General features: G+C 41.1%; 1 protein-coding gene across 2 annotated transcripts in view; it reads right to left on the reverse strand.

The window, feature by feature from the left end:
- Nucleotides 1-1,377: 1,377 nt before the first annotated feature.
- The window catches only part of LOC120530326 (transmembrane protein 241), a 108,050-nt gene continuing 84,216 nt past the window's right edge, over nucleotides 1,378-25,211 (reverse strand). The window contains exons 14-15 of one of the 2 annotated variants that reach the window (XM_039754732.1): nucleotides 23,432-23,496; nucleotides 1,378-2,517 (exon numbers count right to left, since the gene is read on the reverse strand). In XM_039754732.1, the coding sequence (XP_039610666.1) occupies nucleotides 2,451-2,517; nucleotides 23,432-23,496 (132 nt within the window). In that variant the 3' untranslated portion in view covers nucleotides 1,378-2,450. The remainder of the gene's footprint in view (nucleotides 2,518-23,431; nucleotides 23,497-25,211) is intronic. The other variant, XM_039754734.1, reaches the window with a different exon arrangement.

The raw sequence follows: 25,211 nt of genomic DNA on the forward strand, positions 1-25,211 counted from the left end.
TCAATATAAAGTCCCACAGTTGACAATTCATGTCAGAGCACAAACCAAGCATGAAGTCAAAGGAATTGTCTGTAGACCTCCGAGACAGCATTGTCTCAAGGCACAAATCTGGGGAAGGTTACAGAAAAATATCTGCTGCTTTGAAGGTCCCAATGAGCACAGTGGCCTCCATCATCCATAAGTGGAAGAAGTTCAAAACCACAAGGACTCTTCCTAGACCTACCGGCCATCTAAACTGAGCGATTGGGGGAGAAGGGCCTTAGTCAGGGAGGTGACCAAGAACCCGATGGTCAGTCTGTCAAAGCTCCAGAGGTCCTCTGTGGAGAGAGGAGAACCTTCCAGAAGGACAAACCATCTCTGCAGCAATCCACCAATCAGGCCTGTATGGTAGAGTGGCCAGACGGAAGCCACTCCTTAGTAAAAGGCATATGGCAGCCCGCCTGGAGTTTGCCAAAAGGCACCTGAAGGACTCTCAGACCATGAGAAACAAAAATGGTGTGCCAAGCTTGTGGCATCATATTCAAAAAGACCTGAGGCTGTAATTGCTGCCAGAGGTGCATCGACAAAGTATTGAGCAAAGGCTGTGAGTACTTATGTACATGTGATTTCTCAGTTTTTTTATTTTTAACAAATTTGCAAAAACCACAAGTAAACTTTTTTCACGTTCTCATTATGGGGTGTTGTGTGTAGAATTCTGAGGCAAAAAATGAATTTAATCCATTTTGGAATAAGGCTGTAACATAACAAAATGTGGAAAAAGTGATGCGCTGTGAATACCTCAAGAGGCGCAGACTGATGGTTTTGCCAAGGCCTTCACAATCCCCTGACCTAAACATCATTAGAAATCTGTGGATAGATCTTAAAAGAGCAGTGCATGCAAGATGGCCCAAGAATCTTACAGAATCGGAAGCTGTTTGCAAGGACAATTGGGGCAAAAATACTCCGATTAAGGGCTGAAAAACTCTTAGCTTGCTACAAAAAGTGTTTACAAGCTGTGAAACCTGCCAAAGGGGGTCTTAAGAAGTCCCGACCATGCCGGGTGCCCAAACTTTTGTTTGATGCCCTTTTAATTTTTTTTGTTGTTTTGTACCTATGAATGATGGAAATAAAAATGAAATCTTGCTTAAAATATTAAAGGAAATGTGTCACCTTTAACTTTACACCTTTAGGTGATCAGTTTATCTTCAACTCACTTAACTATTCACAGTAACTGACATTTTAAGCAATGGTGCCCAAACTTTTGCAGGCCCCTGTCCATTAGGCAGCAGCACTAACTGCTACACCACCAGGCAACCCTCCTACTCTGTTGAAACACACGTGCCCAAATAACTTTTCCCTTTATTTTTCTGAATAAAATCAAAGTTTAAACCAAACAAAAAACTTTATAGTCAATTTATTTTACTGTTCATAAACAATAAAAAAAATCAAAATAGAATTTTATTTTGTAAAAAGAATGACATCATGTGCAAGTTTACTTCTCCCAAAAGAAAGAAAAGACATGAAGTGAGCTTAACTAATATAAGAAAGCAGCAGACAAGCATGCAGCACTTTTGGCCGAACCTCACACTGCCATGACGTGAGATTGCACGGGGGGTATGGAGGGAAGTGTTCAGTGCGCGATGAAGGCCGGCGTGAGTGCTCAGCACCTCTCGTCTACTGAATGGACTCGCCATTCGAGCTTTGGGTTTTGTGCGCAGCAGAAGGGCACCAGGACTCCACTTCACGTAAGTGTAGTCTGCCATTTGTTCATGGACCCTATTTAAGGCTCAGAATTTCTAAAAAAAAATTCCCTCGGCAGGTTAGGCTCAAGACGTAAACCCAAATGGGAGGTCTACAGTTAAACTATTTACTTGGTCTCTTTATTAAAGGATTCAAGCAGAGCCCCTTCACTGAATGCTACCCGCCACATGATTCCCTTTTCATTGTTTCTGTTCTCCTGCAGGAAGTGCGACCATTGTGTCCGAGCCCATAAGGCGCAATCAGAGCAGCGTGAGAACGGCACAAATTGGCTTTCCTTTTGGGTGCACCAGTGAGAGACGCTTGCTTTTAGTCCGAGGTCACAGCATACTGTACTTTGTGTTGTGCCGCTGCCAGTCGCCACCCCCCCCCCCCTCTCATCACCCAGATACTTGACCATTTTTAACAAAGATCAGGGACACACAGTCAGCTTCCTGTGCAGACTCGAGTCGGCCTACAGACGAAGTGCCCGGTGTCCCATGTGCAGACACTTTGGATACACTATTATTAGCACCTCTACCCACCCTGTCATTAGTACAATGGGCGCACCAAAGCGACTCCAAGTGCGCTCTTTTGTTTTGTTCCTGTTAGTTACTTTTAAAGAATGCCTGAGAAAAATCACAGCTTTAGGAAACTGTTAATTCACAACTTTGGTAATTTCTGATAGGACTCCCCCTTCACCATGTCATCTTCATTTCCATCTCATGCCAGCTTCATTTCTCAGCCGTGATTTGGTCAGAAAATACAAGCAAGGCTTCTCCAAGGCAGCTGAACAACAAGCTGTAAAAAAGACATAAAAACAAGAACGTCAGGCCTGGTCATTAAGTACAAAGTGGACTGCAAAAAACAGGCCACCAACATTCATGTGGCCATTAATCAAGCTAAAGCAAAATCTTGAACAGGTTCTTAGTTTGATTAGATAAACGTTACTAATCCAAGGGGACTTTCAGATGTATACAGCAGCGGCAAGCAACCTAAAAAACAAAGACACAAACGCACAGTACAAATAACCAGCATTTAGTTTGGGACATCGGGAGGAAGCACTGAACTGCCTGCCAGTGGGCAGAAAAGACCCCCAGAGGTGTGGTGGAATGAGGCTGTGGCTAAAAGTGCTCCAAGACAGCGCCTCCTGGAGGGGATTTTTCTTGAAGGCGTCCAATTTTGCTGTCATCCTCTTTTCCTGCTCAGGCTCTGTGTTTTTTTTGAGCTCAGGTTGCTTCCCCAGGAGGCCAGCTGGCCACTATGGACAGATAGAACATGACCAGCCGCTTGCTGCACACATCAAGAGACCCAAGTCTGTGTTGCCAGGTCTGCAGTTTACCTCCTCAATTTATGATAGCCATCTACTTTTGGAGGAAATGGGCCTTCATCGGTTATGCTTGGAAGAGTGCTACCACTAGAAGAACTCCATTTCCCATCAGTCCCAAAGGGTATTGCCCTCATTGGATGTCTGGAATGGACTCAGGGGCTGCTGGGGACAAGAAGGGCCAGCGGGAAACTTGACAATGGGCCGGTGAAGCAGTAAGAGGAGAGGTCTGTGTTTCTCTGTACCCCTGCGTTCCGTCTAACGTAACCCTCGTGAAATCATTTATACCCTGAATCGTTTCTCGTAAGGATGAATGGACTGTCTGTCGTGTGAATAGTGGAGGATTAGTCGTCATGCGTCTTCGGTCGCAGCGCTCCCACAAATCTTACCCCGCTCAGGACTACCGGCAGGACTGTTTAATTCATTTCTTATGGAAGCCATTCCCAGGATCGTCATCGACCTCTTTACTCCATACCATTTCATCCATTTTTACTACACTGGAACGGTGTCAAGGACACTGTCGTGAGGGTTTATTGTTTGGGGCTGATTGTTGTGTGCAATATTTGTATCGCCGAAGTGGAAGGGGAGGGTAGTCTGATTTGTGTTGTTTATATTTGATTTTCCATTTAATATATTATTCACTTATTTGTGTCTTGTGTCTGTGAGTGTGTGCCGATCAGGCCAAGGCTGGAACCCAACTCCTGGAATCTCCACCCAAAAACTAAATAAATCGTGAATCTGAGCGGCACCAAGCCCCTACGTGCTTTTGGGTAACATTTTCTAAACACAACACGGTAGCCCTCTTTAGGAAGTACAGTCTGCTCCGAACCTTCTTGTACACTGCCACTGTATTGTCAGACCAATCCAGTTTACTGTTTATGTGAACCCCCTGGTACTTGTGAACTCTGCACCACTTCCACAACCTCCCCCTGAATGGTGACGGGTCTCAGGGGCTCCTTAACACACCAGAAGGCCACCACCAGCTCTTTTGTCTTGAGGGTTGTTCTCCATGCACCACAAGACAAAGTTCCACTCTGACTCGTCTCCTTTAGTAGTAGGGTGTTGTACCGTGTTAGCCATAGATTGATACAGGAGAAAGTAGGGTGCAATGACACCTTATCCCCTACTTTCTCCTGTATCATCTCCTTTAGTAATGCAGCCTAAGATGGAGGAGACACTGAAGAATTTCTGTAGATGGCAAGCGCTGCTATTATACTGGAGGTCCATTGAGTAAGACACGAGACAGGAGAGTGCCCTGCGGTGCTCCAGCGTTTCACAGCACCATTTCTAACATACACTTCCAGTGCCTCACAAACTGCTTTCTGGTTGGTCAGGCAGTCCAAGATCCAGGAGACAGTGGGGGGCATCAAGATGCATAGCCGTGATTAATGTGAGGAGAACCTTCACTTAACCGCAATTTTTAAGGAAGCAAACAGTCAAGAGGGGGCTGTAAATATACTCTGGGATTATGTTTACCGGATTTATACAACTACTATGAAGCATTTTTTATTCATTAGTTGTTTGCTATTACATTATTCCACTGGCACCAGATGACAAGGGTAACATAAAGCAGGAGGCAAGAAAATCTTTTCTGAGAGCGCTGTGTATCTTCATTTTCATTTCAATTTAATTTTAATGACACATTCCAAACCAGCAGTTCTGACAAGAATGCATGATGCTGTATAATTTGAAGACAAGTCTGCCCGAGTCTAAAGAACAAAATGTAGTTGAGAGTGCTGGGCATTAGACAGGGGGAGTGGATAAACAGTGGAGGGATGTCTGTGAGAAATGACAATCACTGCTGTAGCTGATCTGAAAGGGAAAAGCCCGGATTCTTAGGCCTTTTATTTTAGACATTCAAGCTGGAAAAACACATCTGTCTTCGGTAATTTGCTTTGTTCAAACTAAGCCGGTCACCAAAAATAAGCTTCAAAACTAAACCCGATTACTTTGCACTAAAGCCTTAAAATGTGCTTTTCAAGTTCTAGTTATATAACCAAATAGGACTGGGTGACGTAATACGAGTATACATAACTGATGAGGGTTCAGCAGATGACATTTTGTTCCTAAATTTCTTTGTACTTTTCAGTACTGAATTATGCAGATGAGGAGGGTTAAAGCTAACAGACAGATAGACAGACTGATGAATGTCGGATTTCCGCAGGAGTTTTTTTTGCATACACAGCTTATCCACTCAGACAAGACTTCACTTGTGGTTACAGCGTCTTCACAAAGTACTCCGACCCCTTCACTGTTTACTCGTTCTCTTATGTTACAGCCTTATGCTAAAATCATTGTAATTCCCTTTGTCTCCTCATCAAGCAACACTCGATATGGCAGATTGACGAAGCAAAACCAGAACTTCATAAACTTTAGAAATATTTGCTAATTTATTAAAAGTAACAAACTGAAATATCACATTGACTCAAGTGTTCGGACCTTTTGCTATAGCACTTTAGAATTGACTCAGGTGCATCCCCTTCTATCGATCATCGCTGAGATGTTTGAAGTTCATCTGTGGTCAGTTCAATTGACTGGACATCATTAGGAAAGACACAGACCTGTCCACAGAAGGTGGAACACTTGAGCAAAACCCAAGCCATGAAGGCGAAGGAAGAGATAGGATTGTGTCAGTTGATCTGGGGATGGCTACAAAAAAAATGAAGGTTCACAAGAACACACTGGCCTCCATAATTCTTAAATGGAAGATATTTGGTACAACCACAACACTTCCTGGAGTTGTTTCACATGAGAGAAGGGCCATGGTGAGAGAACTAAGAACCGGATGGACACGCTGGTTGAGCTCCAGAGAACGTGTGTGTGGAGGTGGGAGATTTTTCCAGAATGACAACCATCACTGCAATACTCAGTTTTGGGCTTTATGACAGGGTTGCCTCTTCTCAGTAAAAGACACATGAAGGCCCGCTGGGAGTTTGCAAAATGGCACCTGATGGACTCTCAGACTGTGAGAAACAAGATTTTTTGGTCTGATGAAACCTAGATAAGCATCATGTCTGGGGAAAACCAGGCACTGCTCATCACCTGCGCAGTGCCATTTCATGGTGGTGGGAGCGTCACGCTGTGAGGTTGTTCTCCAGCAGCAGGGACTGGGAGACTTGACAGGGTTGAGGAAAAAATGGTGTACAGAGGAAATGTACAGGGTGGTCCAGATCCATCCATCCATCCATTTTCCAACCCGCTGAATCCGAACACAGGGTCACGGGAATCTCCTGGAGCCAATCCCAGCCAACACAGGGCACAAGGCAGGAATGCAATTATGAAAAGACGAACACATCGCACCCGCTGTTAGACTGACAACCGTCTCCCCGCCATTTTGGAATGCAGGGCTGGTGCTGCCATCTATAGGCAACAAAAAGAATTTTTTTGTGAATTCTCTATGTAATAAACTTAATAAGTTATAGCTTAATGAAAATTGCATAATTAGATCTGGGCCACCCTATACTAAGATATCCTTAATGAAGCCTACTACAGCGCACTGTGGACCTCAGATTGGGCTGAAGGTGGACTATGACCCTACGCACCAAGAAAAGACAACACAGGAGTGGCTTAGGGACAACTCTGGGAATGTTCTTGAACCCAGCTCTCTGGGGAGACCAGAAAACAGACGTCCACGAATGATCCCCATCCAACCTGACAGAGCTTGACAGGATTTGCAGAGATGAATACAGAACATCTTGGTGTGGGAAGCTTGTCGCGTCAGACCCAGGAAGACTCCAGGCTGTGATCGCTGCCAGTGATGGGGTACTGAGGAGTATGTCTGAATACTTGAGTCAGTGGGATATTTCAGTTTTTTACTTTTAAATTTGCAAACATTTCTGAAATCCTTTCACTTATTCTACCAAGTGTTGAATTCAAATGATTTTAACACAAGGCTAAAACTCAGCTGCAAGAGTCCTTACTTGAACCAGCAGCAGCGAGCACATCACACCCATCCTGCTCTGTCTTCACTGGCTCCCTGTGTCTTACAAAATCCAATATAAAATCCTACTAATAACCTACAAAGCCTTAACTAACCTCGCGCCAAACTACATCAGTGACCTTCTCCATCATTATGTGCCTACCTGCTCACTAAGGTCCTCTGATTCTGGCAATCTTGTTGTGCCCCACACTAATCTTCACTCCATGGGTGACAGGGCCTTCAGCTGTATAGCGCCCAGACTCTGGAATGACCTACTGAAATTAATCAGGTCAGCTGACTCCATAAATTCTTTTAAAAAACAACTCAAAACTCATCTGTTTAGGAAGGTTTTTAGCTCTACTTGACTTTATTACCCTTCTCTGTTTACCTCCATGTGAAGATGTTCATATAACCTGTGTGTGTGTGTGCTTGACCATCAAGTCTGTTGTTTGTTAGACTTTCTCTGAATTTACTGTCTTAATCTTCTTTATTTATTTATTTGGTTTGTACAATGCTATATACTGTATACCCTGCCGTTCTTTCTTATATTCTGTAAGTGCCTTGAGCATGGGAATGGCGCTATATAAATAAAATGTATTATTAAGGCTGCAATGTAACAAAATGTGTAAAAAGTGAAAAGGCCAGGACGGTAACTCCTCCATATTTTGGGCTCGCCCTGCAGCTCTTCTTTGCTACTGAACTGTGAATTTATGGCTGGGCACATGAGGCCTCACGCAAACGTAATATGGGAGTCCCAATGCTTTGGCTTTAAAAAAAATCAATGCACAGAATGAAAAACACAATTTAAGTAGTTAGTTGAAAATATTTTAAAGAGCACATCTATTTTTTTCAATATGGCCAGCACTGTCAGGCTCACCTTTTTACTTACAAGGTCGCCTCTGCCTCCTTCATACTGCAAATGTTTCACAGCTCATCAAAACTGGAGGAGCCGGACAGAAAACACGACATGAAACAAATTAGCAGAATTGTTCATTTAACCCCATTTCCTCTGGGACCCTTCCAAGTGCAAACAATATTTTCCATTTGCGTCATGGTGAAGTCACGACTAATATTTCACTGAGATTATTAGGGCAGCCATTGACCATTAATCTATACTACTGTATATCTGCGACTGAATGCTGCTTTATTTATGAGCTGGCATTTGTAACGAGGTGACATGTGATTTGGTATTAGAGTATCTCTGTTCAGTGTTTATAAAAATGTTTAACTGCGCAAACACACACACACACTCCCAGAGCCACCAGAGAATAGTGAATATAAATAACACAAAATGATGAGGGTAATACAGTTCAGTGAACTAAAGCCAATGTTCATCCATTCATTTTCACTTTTGACCTGGGCAGGCGTCCAGCCCACTGCAGGACACCCTCCATTAAGATTCCCTATTCCATCTAACAACTGGCATGTGGGAAGAAACTGGAAAGATGAGAACGTACTCACTCCTCACACACAGTGACGGCCCCTGGAACTGTGAGGCAGAATCATCAAGAAACAAACATTAGAAACGTTTCGTGCAGAAGATATCGGCTTCTTCTTCTTTTTTTTTAATCCTTAATAAAACAAATACAGTAAGCAGCTTAAATGTTACAAATAGAATTAGCTAAAAAAAGTTATCTGGGTGTTGTTCTTCGCTAGAACATATAATTGCCAATTTGCCAAAAAGTACATTATGGTCCAAATGTTTTAATGTTTGCACAGCTTGCATAATACCCATTTAATGAAAGCCAGGTATTCTGTGTCTAATCCCTGGCCTTCCGCCATTTCCTGTTCTCAGTTCAACAAGTGGCACAGGCCACAGACATTCTTTAACAGTTTAATGAAGCAGCTTTCAGACTCTTATGAAACAGAAAATCTCGATTAACAGCAGAGGATTCGCAGCTTAACGGCAAACTTTCACAGCTTACATGTTTCATTCTGCTGCATCTGACAGTCTGTCACTTCAAGAAGGAAACATTAGGAACGTCAAGCCATCAATGTAGGAAATCCAAAGCGGTGAAAATAGAAGCAATAGGGCAGACCCCTCTATTCCCGTAACACCGTGACTTATGTGCCTCCCTCCTCCAGTGCTACGCTTAGGCATCAGGTAAATAAAAATGGACAATGCACCCTCGGTCTCACATAAATGTTCTTAAAGACAGCAAAGTTAAAGAGTTAACGGCTTTGTTAAAGCAATGCACGGAGGAAGTACTTTATCAATATCAAATTACAGTTCCAAAAATAAAGTTGGAGACAGTAACAAAGTAGTCCCTGGAGATGTTGCAGGATGATCAAGAAAAAAAAATTAAATACATTAACTATTAACTACTTGACTTGACTCCAGCCATGAAGCAGTTAGATCTGATACTCACGGAAAGCGACTTTTTTCAACGCATCTTCAAAAACGTTTGTGTTGGACACTAAAGATATCGATTGATTTTTTTTTCCTCTTCAACATATTTATCATGCTAGATGTAATCTAAGAAATCAACGTTGGCCTTACATTTTTTATTTGATAAATGGGTCATCCATTTGGTCTGGTATATTATTACCCTTTAACTCGTGACGGCCTTTTCTGTGTCGGATATTTCGCCGCCTTCACTCGACATCACTCGTCGAACTGACCACTCTCGTAGTCAAAGTGTTTTGCTAGGAAAATGCAGTAGTCGTCACTAACCGCATGTAACCAGAATTGAAAAATTAACTATTTGATTCTGGGATTTATAAACCTAATCATGCTTAGCATACATTCATTTTTTTTAGATGAAGCAAGGACAACTTTTTTCAGACAGGGACCTTAACCAATTAGAGCAGATTCACCAAGAATGTGCTATAATGGGGTCTTAGAAAGACTAATCCATAAAGAGCTCATGCACGATGTTCACTGAATGTGCCAATTTGGTAGCATCCCGTACATGGTATTGGTTAGTTGAAAGTGAGCGTATCTAAGGCCTCTCAGGATGCCTCTAGTTAGGAGCTGCATCAACATGATATGACGTCGACACATGCCTGAACACCAAGCAAAAGACAGCACTTCCTTGACAAACTACAAGACTACCGCACTGTTCCAATGGCTCCTCGTAGGCTGTATTTCTATGTAGAATTACACTGTAATGTGTTTCAGGGGCAAACCCTGAATCTTAATGAAAGTTCAAATATGTACTTCCTTTCTTTTGTACCATATTCTTCTTGTCTTAATATTTACAGTATGGTTACTAAAAGAAGGGTATATATACTGGTTCAAAGTATGATCTGCATTACTAGAAGAACATATTCCTAAGAAGCATGCACGCACTTCCTGGACACTCCACCTGGGGTAGCGACTCTGGCCTACACACATTGAGGCTTTGGTCGATTTGTTGTTGTTTTTCATTTATCCATTGCCCACCATGTGAGGTTATCAGCCATTAGCATTACAGCTGCACACCTTGTTCACGTGGCTGTGGCACAAGAGTGTCGAACTCTGGGCCTGGTGGGCTGCAATAGCTGCAGGTTTTCATTCTAATCAGTGACCAGTGTTCACTGCTAATTAAGTTTTTTCCCTTTATTTTACTAACCCTGTTTTTAAGGATTCAGTGCTCTGAATTGATCAGATTCTTCATTAAATGACAGCCAAACAGAAATGAGACTTGAAACGAGCTAACAGATGACCAGCTAAATTGGGTCTTCAAATTCCAACCAATTTCACCCCAATCACTTTTTTAATGAGAAGCCAATTCTTGCTGTTAATTAAATCCGTCATTTAATTCCATGGCTTGTTGCTGCTCTCTTTCTGCCACAGCACACATTTCTAAAACTGTTGATTTTCTGTTTTTTCTAAGAGCACACTCAAAATGTTTTGGTGACCTGAGAGATCAACTTTACTGAGACCTTCACGTTACTTTATTTTCAGGTATTGTGTGATGAGCACAGATGAGCTGGTCATGTGGCGGCATGTTTGGCTTCTCATTATTATTTGGCTGCTAATTAAGGAAAAAGAAAAAACAAAATTCTAAAATTAAGGCAAAGGAAGTTAATTAGCAGCAAAAACTGGTCACTAATTAAGAAGATGATTAGAATGAAAACCTGCAGCCACTGCTGCCCTCCAGGACCGGAGTTTTGACATCCGTGACCTTAGCAGGCGCAAGCAAGTCGCTACCACCCAGGTGTTGCCGACACATAACATCTGACAGCAGAATAGGCCGGTAAGAGTAATTTGCTTATTTTTAGATCCTTATTTTGTGTTTGTATTATCATTTTTGATTTTTTTTTTTACCCTTCTTCAATATGTTTTGCCTATTATAACATTCTTCATCCTAACCCTAGTAACCAGATAGAAACACAGATACACAGACACTTGTCCTTTTATTAAGGTAGATAGGAGGCAATTATTTTACTAACTATTTTAAAATAAGGGCGGCACGGTGGCGCAGTGGTAGCGCTGCTGCCTCGCAGTTAGGAGACCTGGGTTCGCTTCCCGGGTCCTCCCTGTGTGGAGTTTGCATGTTCTCCCGTGTCTGCGGGGTTTCCTCCGGGCGCTCCGGTTTCCTCCCACAATCCAAAGACATGCAGGTTAGGTGGATTGGCGATTCTGAATTGCCCCTAGTGTGTGCTTGGTGTGTGGGTATGTTTGTGTGTGTCCTGCGGTGGGTTGGCACCCTGCCCAGGATTGGTTCCTGCCTTGTGCCCTGTGTTGGCTGGGATTGGCTCCAGCAGACCCCCGTGACCCTGTATTCGGATTCAGCGGGTTAGAAAATGGATGGATGGATGGATTTTAAAATAATTTCAGAATGTAAAAAACATCAGGTGAAATACATTGGCAGATTGGTGCACCAAGAGGCAGCCATTCACAGGTCAGAAACACCTTATTGCCATCATCACTCTAAGGGCACTGATGAGGCTGGCACCATCATTAAGGTGAATTAGGCATTCACCTAGGGCGCAGATCATAAGGGGTAGAAAAACCCAATCACACAGGTTAGCTACCAAACAGTAGCCTAGGGGGCAAAATAACCTGGCACCAGCACTGGGCATTCCTTTATTCAGCAGTGTGGGGTGGCAAGGTTGGAATCCCTCAAAATATTCCTATAATATTCTGTAAGCTAAAGAGACACAACAGCCAAGAATGCTCTCTGAAAAAGAACTTCTAGAGAAGTGTTAAATACAGCTTTGTGGATTCTTAATCCTGAAAATGAACACACAAAGCATGAGCAAAAGTTCAACTGGGAGTTAGAACAGGACATGTGACCTCAATTCACGTGGCATAGCCGTGTCGTGGAGCACTGAGACACATCAGGTTACAGAGAGTGGCATTCAGAGCTCTGGGCTTTTAAATAATGAAGATCGTGCACACTTGATATTACTGTCTAATGTCTTGTCAACCTACATCTGAGGAATAACAGAGGGGGTCCCAAAGCACCAAAGTGATTAAAAAAAAAAAAAAAGAATTAAAGAACTGTATCTGTGAAATGCTGCACATACACTCTGGATGTTCAATATCCTATTTGATGAAATATATATCCATCCATTATCCAACCGGCTTTGTCCAAACTACGGGGTCACGGGGGTCTGCTGGAGCCAATCCCAGCCAACACAGGGTGCAAGGCAGGAAACAAACCCCGGGCAGGGCGACAGCTCACCGCAGGGCACATACCCACACACCAAGCACACACTAGGGACAATTTAGAATTGCCAATGCACCTAACCTGCATGTCTTTGGACTGTGGGAGGAAACCGGAGTACCCGGAAGAAACCCACACAGACACGGGGAGAACATGCAAACTCCACGCAGGGAGGACCAGGGAAGCGAACCCAGGTCTCCTTACTGCAAGGCAGCAGCGCTACCACTGTGCCACCGTGCTGCCTCATGAAATATATATATTTATATATTTTTTTTTAATTTCATGCAATCACCACACATTAAAAGTAATTAGCGATTTAGTGGTAACACTTTTTGAGATGGGGTGGCATAGATTTAGTGCTGCTGCCTCACAGTACGGAGACCACAGTTCACACACCTTGGGTACTCCCTGTGTGGAGTTTGCGTGTTCTCCCTTTGTCCACGTGGATTTGCAGGTACTGCAGTTTCCTCCCACTGCCTGCTAGATGACTTGGCAATGCTAAGTTGGCCCTGGTGTGTGTTTGATGTGTGGGTGTGTCTGTTCACCCTTTCCTGGGTTTGTTCCATCCCAGTGCTCTATACTAGCTGGGATAGGTGCCACATGAATTAATCAGGTTAGCAAATAACATGACAGGATTTTCTTGAGATTAAGTACAAGAAACGCATCTCCAAAATACAAATTTCAGGAAAACAGTGAATTCTTGAGCTATTTGTATCAAATCGCTTGAAAAGAGTTTGATTTATTAAGGGAATGATGTAAGCTGGGATAATTCTGTTGTGCAGACTATCATGACTCAACTGCCACTAAAAATAAAAGACAATTTAAGAAAATAGTGATAAGTAGTAAAAGCCCAGACAAGCCCTATTGCTACCAAGAAAATCAGAAGCAAAACACAAAAGCCTTATAGGCAGACCTGTGAAGATACGCTTTACTCGCCTGTCAGTATGTGGACTGTTTAACGTTTAATATTCCCCTACCTACTGGGCAAATGATGAAACGAAAATCTGACAAAGCATGCAAAACAAATGTGCTTAAACTTTCTACTGCGAAAGTGCCAACGCCTAAAGAAAGACAAGTTCTTGTAGCTAAAAAGCACAAGCAAAGGCAGAGACTTGAAGTCTCAGCATGGCCCTCCACCTGACACAAATGGTGTCACCCACTGCATCCCATGGCAATGCCCCTGTAAGGCCACAACTGAAGTGGACTGCTAGAACAAGACGGCTGAAATCCATTTTGTGATTTCAAAGTGGTGTGCTGTCTCACTGATAAAAAAAAAATTGTTCAAGCACTGACTTAGTTCAGTTTATATTACTTACTAGCAAAATACCCGCGCTTCGCAGCAGCGAAGTACTGCCTTAAAACTTTTATTAAGAAGAAAATTAAATCTTTTTAAACTGAGGGAAAATATACCAATAATTATTTGTTAAGGATCTCTTTGTATACCACATTGTGAGTTCGGCCCTTTGGTTGTAATATGACCAAGCTGTGCGCTGAGCTTACTCTTGAGCATGCAACGTATAGTTGGCCATGTGAACAGTAATCTTGTTTCAGATCTCACAGCTTGGATTGCTGCTGTCATAATCGGTTTGAGTTTCATGATTTGTTTCAATTACGACAGTATTTGCAGGACTTGTGTTGAAGAGACATTCGGCATCTGTCAAGCGTTGTAAGTATACAACCAGTTTCATTGATAACTTCACATCCAGCTTTTGAGAGTTTAAACATTCATAAACATCAAAGTGTCCACTACTGAAATCGTCACCTGTCAATCTAAGATGTTTAAGAGGCATTGGCGGTTGTCGAAAGGTGTAAAATATTTGGCCATTTCGGTACACCTTAAAAGCGTAACCAAACAATTCAGCGGCAGCCATCAACTCACATGCAGAACCATAGGTGAAGGGCATAAGCATTTCACTCTTATAGTGGTCCTGTGTAGTATAATTATCTCCTGTACCGTCATCAGTCCACACCTTGAACCTGTCCCAGTCATTCAATACATAAGACACAATGTTTCTCCGGATATCAAGAGTGAGCCTGATATGGCCGTGAAATATGTAACCAAGAGAATGGAAAAGATAGGTGCCATCTCTGGACATGGAAGCCACTCGGTAAGTGACAGTTCTTTGATCGATGGTGATCGACTCAACAGACATGTTAATGGGGGTACGGTTGGAACAATAAAGAAAATGGGCACCTGAACAATGTAAAGTAAGTCTAAAATACCTACACAATAAATATAATCGTAATAAACGAACAATAAAACGGCGGAGAAGCCGTGGATTAAATAAAAAGGCTGCAGTTATCAGCAGAGAGACGTGAATCCCGTGGCGAAGCAAGGAAGGGAATGTAAGAGACTGGAGCGACAGATGGCCTTATATAGGCAGGCAGCCAACAACATGGGAGGCCTTGGGATGGGGGACCCAACGCTGCCTCACACGGTGACCGAGCTGCAGGCTATGGACGTATATTTGTACGTAAGTAGGATTCAGTTAGCGTTGGGAACCCGCGTACCAATTTTCTTGACGATGGGCCCATAAGTAACAAAGACCATTGGAAAGTTCAATATGGCGGCCGACAGGGGTGTCATACTACCGAAATAAGTATGTACATTGGTTTCGGTTGGTGCAGGGAAGCCGCCTACCAAATTTCATGAAGATGGGGCCATAAATAAGAAAGTTCAATATGGCGGATGTTGTTGACCGTTATGACTGTTACGTGTAGAATTTCGAAATGAAACCTGCTTAACTTCTGTAAGTAAGCTGTAAGGAATAAGCCTGCCAAATTTCAGCCTTCTATCTACACGGGAAGTTGGAGAATTAGTGATGAGTGAGTCAGTGAGGGCTTTGCCTTTTATTAGTATAGATGAAAGTAATTAAACTGCCATATACTGTAATTTCCCATCAGGGTTTAATATAGTGTGCCAAATACCAAAGTAAATGATCCCTACTGCTCTTTAGCTCTAAATGTAAATCTGTAGATCTCTCAAGTAAATGGTTGAGTCCCTGGCATGCACTTCCATTTTTTTTCCTGACTACAAGAGCAGCACTCGACACTCGCTAACCTGCCACTTCACCACTTTACACCGGCCTGTCAGACAGATTGTGCCACTCAGCTTTTACCAATTACAGAAGACAAAACCAAGAAACTGTAGACATTTTTCCCTCACGGGTTGAACTTTGTATGTCATATCAATGTTTGGCTTGAATTTACCACAAGTTGAACATATGGCCTAGAGAGTAGAGGAATGAAGGTCAGCAGGACCAACACAGAAGACATGAATGTGAATTAGAGGGAGGTCAGAGGAATAGTGAGGATGCTGGGAGTAGAGTTGGCGAAGGTCGGTTAGTTTAAATACTTGGAAGTATTGTGGAAGAGAGGTGAAGAAGAGAATGCAGGAACGGTGAAGTGGGTGGAGAAGAGTGTCAGGAGTGATTTGTGACAGACAGGTACCAGCAAGAGTGAAAGGGAAGGTCTACAAGACAGTAATGAGACCAGCTATGGTATATGAGCTGGAGACGGTGGCACTGACTAAAAAAACAGGAGACAAAGCTGAAGGTGGCAGAGTTAAAGAAGTTAAGATTTGCATTGGATGTGAAAAAGATGGAAAAAATTAGGAGCAAGTACATTAAAGGATCAACTCAGGTTGGACGGTTGAGAGACAAAATCAGAGAGGCGAGATTGCATTGATTTGGACATGTACAGAGGAAGGATGCTGGGTATTTTGGGAGAAGGAAAGGTCCAGGTAAGAGGGAAAGAGGAAGGCCTAAGAGAAGGTTTATGGATTGGGTGAAAGTGGACATGCGGGTGGTGGGTGTAACAGAGCAAGAGGCAGAGGACAGGAAGATATGGAAAAAGATGATCCGCTGTGGGGACCCCTAATGGGACCAGTCGAAAGACAAAGAAGAAGATCAGTATTAAATTATGCACCACTTCTACTATGAAGGAAGGGCTGCAATCTGAAGTCTATAAAACAGTTAAGTGTATTATTGTAATTCTCAATGTCTGCCTTGTATTTCTCTTGTTGCAATTATTTTTGCTAGGAAATTGTATCTTTAAAATATCATGCATCAGTAGGATGGTCCACAAATTAAAGCGAAGAGTTGATGTTTGTAGAATCACATCTCCACAAGGCTTATTTTTGTCCTTTAGGGGCCGGGTGCTTACCTGTGAAATTTTGGCCAGATTGTGAGAGGTCACTCCATTCTGAATATTTCATTTACACTGGGTGTGACGGGGATGGACAGGATTAAAAATTAGTACATTAGATGGGTCATCTCAAGTTGGACAGTTGGGAGACAATGTCAGAGAGATTGTGTTGGTTTGGACATGTGAGAAAGATGCTGGGTATACTGGGAGAAGGATGTTAAAGATAGAGAAGGTTAATGGATGTGATGGGAGAGGACATGCAGGCGATGGGTGTAACAGAGGAAGATGCAGAAGACAGGACAATATGGAGGAAGATGATCCGCTGTGGCAAACCCTAATGGGAGCAGCCGAAAGAAGGAAATGAAGATTGTTACAATGTATGTAAGGGCTAAGTGATTAGTAAACAATAAAAAAGTGAAACAGAGAATATTCTACTACTAAGCTGGATTTCTCATAACATTCTAGTAGAAAGTGTAAGTTTCCAGAACATTCTAGTAGTCATTATTTTCTATTTAAGTACTTTTTGATGACCGATTCTCAGAAGAAATAAAGGAAAAAATGGTGCAAAGTCTGCCGGAGCTATCACTCCCAGACTCTATTGGGCTCATGAGCAAGACCCTTAAACTGAAAATTGCTCCAGGGGTGCTGTACGATGGCTGGCCCTGATCACTGACCCCAGAAGGTCATGCAAAAAGACAGTTTTCCCATTGAGGAATAATACAGTGTACCAAACAACAAAATTCCTCGACATCTTAAACTGACAAATGAATCTGAACAACTGAAGTTGGAGGATCTGGTAACAGAAAGAACAACATTCTTATATGATGTCTTTATGGGAAAAGGCAGAGAAAGGTCTCCATTGTTTTTCAAGAAAGCACCATAACAGTTGACGCAAGATCCAATCTTCAACGAATTTTGTGAACTGTCAAGCACGCAGGACTGTAATAAATGATCCAGCTGAAAGGGGAACAAGACTTATGAAAATGTTCAATGACATACTGACAAAGGACGAGGAACGGAAACAGTTTTATTTTTTGACTGATTACAAACCAACACAAGAATTTTTGAACTTCATCAAAGACAGTGGTAATGTTGTAGACGCATAAGTGTGGAACAATTGTCTGCTGTTCAGATGACATAAAAGGAGTGACCACTAAACGCTATTTTCATTAAAACTTTGTGTGTCTGTTGCTAGTATGATGAAGAATAAAACTAACCTTGAGGGGAACTTGGATGTTTTGGCATTTTTGGCCCACCCTAATGCATCAGTGTCCTGCTAGTTCTGCTACTATTATTTAATAAATTGGAATCACAATGGCAAGGGTGTTTACATGCTTCTTACTTTTTCAGGATTTTGCCAATGCATAGAATTAAAGTGTTTCTAATAATTGCCCAAATGATTAATAAAAGAAACGAGATACGTTTATATGAATGCATATATAGCCAAGGTGGTGCACCGGTATGCAAACCCCGGTAAGGAGACTGGGATTTGCACACCGAGTGCTTTTTGCGTGGAGTTTGCATGTTCCCCCCGTGTCTACACTGGTTTCCTCCCACATTTCAAAGACATGCAGAGTAGGTGAATTGGCCCATGGGGGAGTGTGTGTGTTCACCCAGAGATTGACTGGCACCCTGTCCAGCGGTTGTTCCAGCCTTGCGTCCAATGCTTCCTGGGACAGGCTGGGTTAGGAAGAGGGATAGACGGATATATGTAAATTTGAAAATAAACATTGCCACTTTTTAGGCAATATTAAAAAAAAAATTACTGCAATTTTGTCTGGAAAAAAAGATCAAAAAAGTAAATGACAATGACAAAAACATATTTGTATTACTGAAAAACTGTACGATGGGTCTCTTTCTTGTCATATTTTCAAAGAATATTCATCCCATTTACAAATGGAAAACTACACAAGATTTCTCCACTAATAATGAAAATGTAATTCTGAACATGAAAAATAAAAAAAACAAATCACTGTGAAATTTAGAATTAAGTTATGACTTAAATAAAAAAAAAAATCATAACAGGTTGTTGGGGTTGAAGATGCCATACACCATGTTGGCCTAAAATATGCCTTTTTAGTAATTACTGTAAATTGAGAGCTCTTTGACCTGCCCATTCTATCCAATTTTATTTGCATTTTACACTGGCTGTTTTCTCTAAAAATCTTTAAAACCATCTTTAATGTCAGCAGCTCTGAACTCTAAATAGCAGCCACCCACTGTAATGTTTGATGTCCAGATTCCAGCTGCACCATGGTGTTCAAACAGTTTTGCTTTGGGATGCTAACTGCTATCTAAATGCTGATGCTGGACCACCCACTGCGTTAGCTCTGCTTGATGTCACTGTTAATTCTGATACCATTCACCACATCTTCCCATCTGTCTTCATGATATCAATGTCTGGATTGTGACAAACATTCCACATTTAAAATAAGGCTGCTTTTTATGATCTTGAAGAAACAGGACTTTCATTGTGCAGCTTTCTTATTATGTTAACTCCCCCATTCTTATTTGATTGTCTTGATAGAGGCCTAAAGCCTCATTCTACCATCTATCGCACATCTTCCATCTTCCATCAAAACAAAGAAGGTAGGTATGTGATATAAAAATATTTAACATGTATGGTTTAAGCAAAAGGGTGTAAAAGGGTGTCATGGTGGTGCAGTGGCAGTGCTGCTGCCTTGCAGTTAGGAGACCTCGGGTTCGCTTCCCGGGTCCTCCCTGCATGGAATTTGCATGTTCTTCCTGTGTCTGCATGGGTTTCCTCCCACAGTCCAAAGACATGCAAGTAAGGTGCATTGGTGATCCTAAATTGTCCCTAGTGTGTGCTTGGTGTGTGGGTGTGTGTCCTGTGGTGGACTGGCACCCTGCCCAGGGTTTTTTTCCTGCCTTGCGCCCTGTGTTGGCTGGGATTAGCTCCAGCAGAACCCCAAGACCCTGTAGTTAGGATATAGAGGGTTGGATAATGGATGGGTGGATTTAAAAAAAAAAACAACAAAGCTTCCAAAGATGAAAAAGTGAAAGTCGTTTTAACGCAGGGGTTCTCAAACTCAGTTCTGAGGACCCTCTGTGGCTGTAGGCTTTTGTTCCATCTAGGTTCACAATAAGTGATAATAACTGATGTCATGACTTTTTTTCTCTTCTCTTATTTTACATTCAGAAAAGCACAATAATATGATTTTTACATTTATATAACATTTGGAAGTATTTCTATTTTTTCCAAAATCTTTAAATGCTTAAATCATTTTTTCTATTATTCTAACATTTTTTCGTGTAGTTTGCTTCTTTCTTTGTATCCTAATAATGACAAATTAAAAGAAACAGAGCAGACACCTGGGAAAACAACACTGAATGATGAAACGCTGCAACTACTTCAGCATCAGACCCACTAATTAGTAAATAATGTATTAAATAACCAGAAAAACTGGAAAAGAACAATGATCAGGATGAAAATATTGTTAAAAAGCAAAAAATACATTTCCCATATAACTGCTTATTACATTTCAATAGCGATTTACCAAACTTAGTTTCATTATTTTTACATTGACCCCAAAACACAATAAGTGGGTACTAACCAATCACTTCATTAGGCCAACCTTCTAATTAAAAACAGAAGTTGGTTGGCACAAAAACCTCAGGACTGAGATGAGAGCCACTGTTTTTACCTTTACTATTAATCAGACTGATCATTTACAATATTTGTGACTGCTATGTAATGAGGTCATGTAATTCCAAAAAAGACCAAACTTTTGATAAAACCAATTGACTAATTGGGTAATGATCATTCATTTATTGCCATCCCCGGACTGATGGTAGAGTGATCATGCAAGTGAACTCAAAGGAAGAGAAAACTCTCCAGTTATGAATGTTTTAAGTCAGTGAAGTGTTTGGTTTCGGCCTGGCCTTGGCCTCTAAACCTCATTACTGATGCAACCTCAGCAGTCAAATATAAATTAAACATCTGCGTCTTCTCTATTGCATTTAAAAACCATCATCGTATTACCAGAAATGCTTGTAAACTCATCTGTCAGCCTGCTTATGGTAAATTTTAGTCCAATTGTTACATTGTGAGGCAGGAATTGTGAAGAGGTAACGTCTTCATGAAATCACATATAAACCATATATGCCAAATGAGGGTACAGAATAGTACAGGAACTCTCCAGTTCCTTCCAAAACTGCATGAAAATAAATCCGCTTACAGACAAGTGAAGGCCACTCAGGCCATTATACTCCTTTGGTCAGTAGACAGGTAGATTTTTTTCTTGCATGTAGCTTTTTACACCCACTTTAGCATGACTCAACACATGCTTTTCTGTAAACATTTCTAAAACTCTATGGCTGAAAAAAAGCTTCCTGGTTTGTTTCTTGAATGCCTTTGCCATTAACTTCAACCAGTGTCCATGAGTTTGTGTTTCACTGTCCAGTGGGAAGAATTCTAATAAATAATCTTTATCAATGGCTTTAAAAGTTATGAAGACCTGTTTGACATCACATCCTTATCAGAATTGGCTGATGTTAAGAGTGGTGCTCCACAGGAGTCAGTGCTGGGGCCACTGCTATTTTTAACATATATAAAAGATTTGGATAGGAATATAAGTAACAAGCTAGTTAAGTTTGAAGGTGATACCAAGTTAGGTGGATTGGCAGATAATCTGAAATCTGATAAATCATTACAGAAGGACTTGGACAGCACACAGGCCTGGGCACATTTATGGCAGATGATATCTAATGTCAGTAAATGTAAAGTATTACATATAGGAATTAAAAATATTAGGTCTGAATACACAATGGAAGGACTGAAAATCAAGTGTACACCTTATGAGAAGGATTTAGGCCTCTAAGCTATTGACTTCCAGAAGGTGTTCAGAAGCCATTAAGAAGGCTAACAGAATGTTATGTTATATAGCACGATGTGTGGAGTTCAAGTCCAAGGAGGTTATGCTCAAGCTTTATAACGTACTGGTGAGGCCAGTGGGGAGCTTTGGTCTCCAGGATACAAAAAAGACTTACAGTGCTAGAAAAGGTCAAGAGAAGAGCAACTAGGTGGATTCCAGGGCTACAGGGGATGAATTTTGAAGAAAGATTTTAGAAACAGCAAAAGTAGATTAAGAGGTGACAACCCGTGACCCTGCAGTTAGGATATATCAGGTTGGATAATGGATAGATGGATGGATGATTGAAGTATTTAAAATTATGAAGGGAATTAGTACAGTGGATCGAGATTGTTATTTTAAAATGGGTTCATCAAGAACACAGGGACACAGTTGGAAACTTGTTAAGGGTAAGTTTCACACAAACAGTAGGAAGTTTTTCTTTACACCAAGAAACACAGACACTTGGAATGATCTACCAAGTAACATGGTAGACAGTAAGACTTCATGAATTTTCAAAACTTGACTTGATGTTTTTTGGAAGAATTAAGTGGATAGGACTGGCGAGCTTTTTTTGGGCTGAATGGTCTGTTCTCCTCTGATTGTTCTAATCACTATAGTGCTTTATCTGTTTAAGACTAAAGATATGCACTTTTGTTGATCTTCTTTACACAGTCTCTAGTGTTGTTAGGTCGTGTTTATCCAAATGGCATCTTCATTGTCAGTCGGCCTCAGCCATATTTTAAATGTAAATGATTTTATCACTTCACATATGCCTACATTTAATTGAAATTAAGATCTTCTGTGTACATTTTGAATTGTCTTATCAAATTTTGTGTCATCCAAAAATTGAAGCCTACTCCCTTTATCTGAAAAATAAAACACTTCACCTATCTACCACAATATTAATTATCTCATTTTAGTAAGACTTCACCAGAAATGCAGAAATATTATAATTCACAGCAAATCAATAACAGATACTCCACTGATTTCCATGTGATTACATAAATTCGGCTGATAAATAAAGATGTCAATATTTTACTTTCTTTCACAATTCTAGATATATAGTTAAAATTTTATTTCATGAGTTGCAGTAAAAAATGCAAGTTGATCAAACCCAATCATTTCGAAAAAGTTTCTGGAGGAGTAGAAAAATAAAGAAACTACATGAAGTACATCCTCACTATCTGCGGATTCCATTTCCACAGATTTGCGTATCCACTATTATGACATCCACGGTCTACTGACACCTATTTGCAGTTGTATGAACAGTGTCAAGAGGCATGGGTAAGATGCCCATTTGTAATGGAGACTAAGGCTTGTAATATTTTCCTCACGAACAAGGAATTCCCAGTAACTGTAGGTCATAAACTTGCACTAATTAAGTCTCTGCCGTTTGGACATAATGGCCGTCTCTATTACTAATTGGAAGGTTTAACAAGGTTCACAAGTCTGCTCTTCTGCTGTTTAGAAGAGCATTTAGAAGACAATCGGACTTGATTATCAAAGAAGTAAAACTAATAGGTAGGTTTCTGTAGGTAAACCTGTGGAAGGATCATTCCCGAGACTTTCAGGGTGAGAGTAGAGAGCTGGAACGCCAACTCAATCCCATCTCCTCCTGTCGGTCCCCTCTCCCAAGCCGACATCCCATAGGATCAATCCCTCAGTATCTGTGGTGTTTGTATTCCTAGGGTTTTTTAGGAATGTAACCCCCAATGAGAACTGATAGATAATTAAACAATATAAACTTTAAATATAACTTTTTAGTAATCTTATACTTTAATTATTTGATAGTTACATTAATAAAAAAGACTGAGTCAGTCACTGAACAAAATAAAGACCTGTTCAAACTTACCAAAGCAGTGTTGGTATGTTCACCGTAAAATCAAATATTAATGGTGTCAGGAGTATTGATAGAACCTAAGAATTGAAAAACATTAATTACTGAAAACAGGGCTAACATGCTTGGAAAATACTTTCAATAGTAAAATAAAAATTCACTGATTTAATGTGAGTACCAGTACAATAATATCAAACTTCTCATTTAATTTTGAATCTGTTAATAAAATCCAAAAAGCCCCTAGACAATATGATGTGCCATTTGCAATTTGGAGATTAGGAACTGAGACCTAACAATAGTGGAGGTACAAGACAGGCACCAACCCTGAATGAAATGCCAGTTCGATACAAAACAAGTTCACACACCCACACCCAAGCCCACAATTATTTGTTCATGCAAGACAAAGATAACGTCACAAATCCACCTGACATTAAGAATGTTGCAGAAAACAGGAGGAATGAGAGAAAGCTCAAGTTGAACTGGTTTTGCTGCGTGTCATTAAAAGCGCTGTTTACTGTAGTATTGTAGTATTGTAACTCGGCCTTCAGTGGAACCAGAAATCCCAGAATTCACCTTGAAAAAATAACAATTATGATCACAAAGATTATCAAAGAATTCAACAGTATGTTTATTCCTGGGCAGCACGGAGGCACAGTGGTTGCGCTGTTGCCTCGCAGTAAGGAGACCTGGGTTCGCTTCCTGGGTCCTCCCTGCGTGGAGTTTGCATGTTCTCCCCGTGTCTGCGTGGGTTTCCTCCCACAGTCCGAAGACATGCAGGTTAGGTGGACTGGCGATCCTAAATTGTCCCTAGAGTGTGCTTGGTGTGTGTGCCCTTTGGTGGGCTAGCACCCTGCCCGGGGTTTGTTCCTGCCTTGTGCTGGCTGGGATTAGATAATGGATGGATGTTTATTCCTTTCATTGTGATATAAACCAGAATACTTCAGCACTTAAACAGCTCAGGTACATTATTTCCAAAACACTGTCCATAGTAAAGACATCAGTTCCTTCTCTAGATGTTCATGGGGATCATAAGCATAAAAAGCAATATTAACATTGATTTCCACTAAATGCTTATGTCTAAGTAGAAATTACTATGCGTCATCCATTGTTAGGTAATGGAACTACTGTAGCTGGCTATGACATTTCAGTTCTAAAGGAGGTCCGTCCTTGAATCATGATCAAGAATGAAAACCCTCAAATATTAGCGGCAAAATTCCCCTATTCTGTTACCATCATTTGCTTTCACTGCCACCACCTCAGGAGGGGGATATCTAGTCACTTTACACAACCTTCATACAAACGAAAGTGAAGAGAACATTTAAAACCTTCAAAAGGCTCACTCATCATAAAGCAAAATGTTACTGACGTCCTGAAAATCTCCCCAGCAGCATGCAGACATCTAATAATCCTGATACTGATGGCTCAAATAGAAGGTGCCTGAGAAAAATAAATTGGCCTACCTACTCTGCCTGGGGATCAGTAAAAGAAAAATCTTGAATATTCATTTTCCACCTTACTGTTAAGTTTCATTACAATATAAGGATAACTTTTACAAAAGCAAGCCATTTAGCTGAAGATAGTTCTTCAACTCCTATTTACCTAACATCTACTATATCAAGTGTGAAATGTACCCTTAACTGCCTTTCATCCTTGCCCCCCTGTTCCATTTAAACAATTTGTTTTAAAGTAACAGCTGGCACCCACAGTACTGATTCTTTTCATAATTCCAAAGACTTCATCCATTTTTCCATTTAACCTTCAAATGCCTAAATTGAAGAGTCTCAACTCCTTCAGT

The sequence above is a fragment of the Polypterus senegalus genome, chromosome 5, assembly GCF_016835505.1.
Source record: "Polypterus senegalus isolate Bchr_013 chromosome 5, ASM1683550v1, whole genome shotgun sequence".
Lineage (NCBI taxonomy): Eukaryota > Metazoa > Chordata > Cladistia > Polypteriformes > Polypteridae > Polypterus > Polypterus senegalus.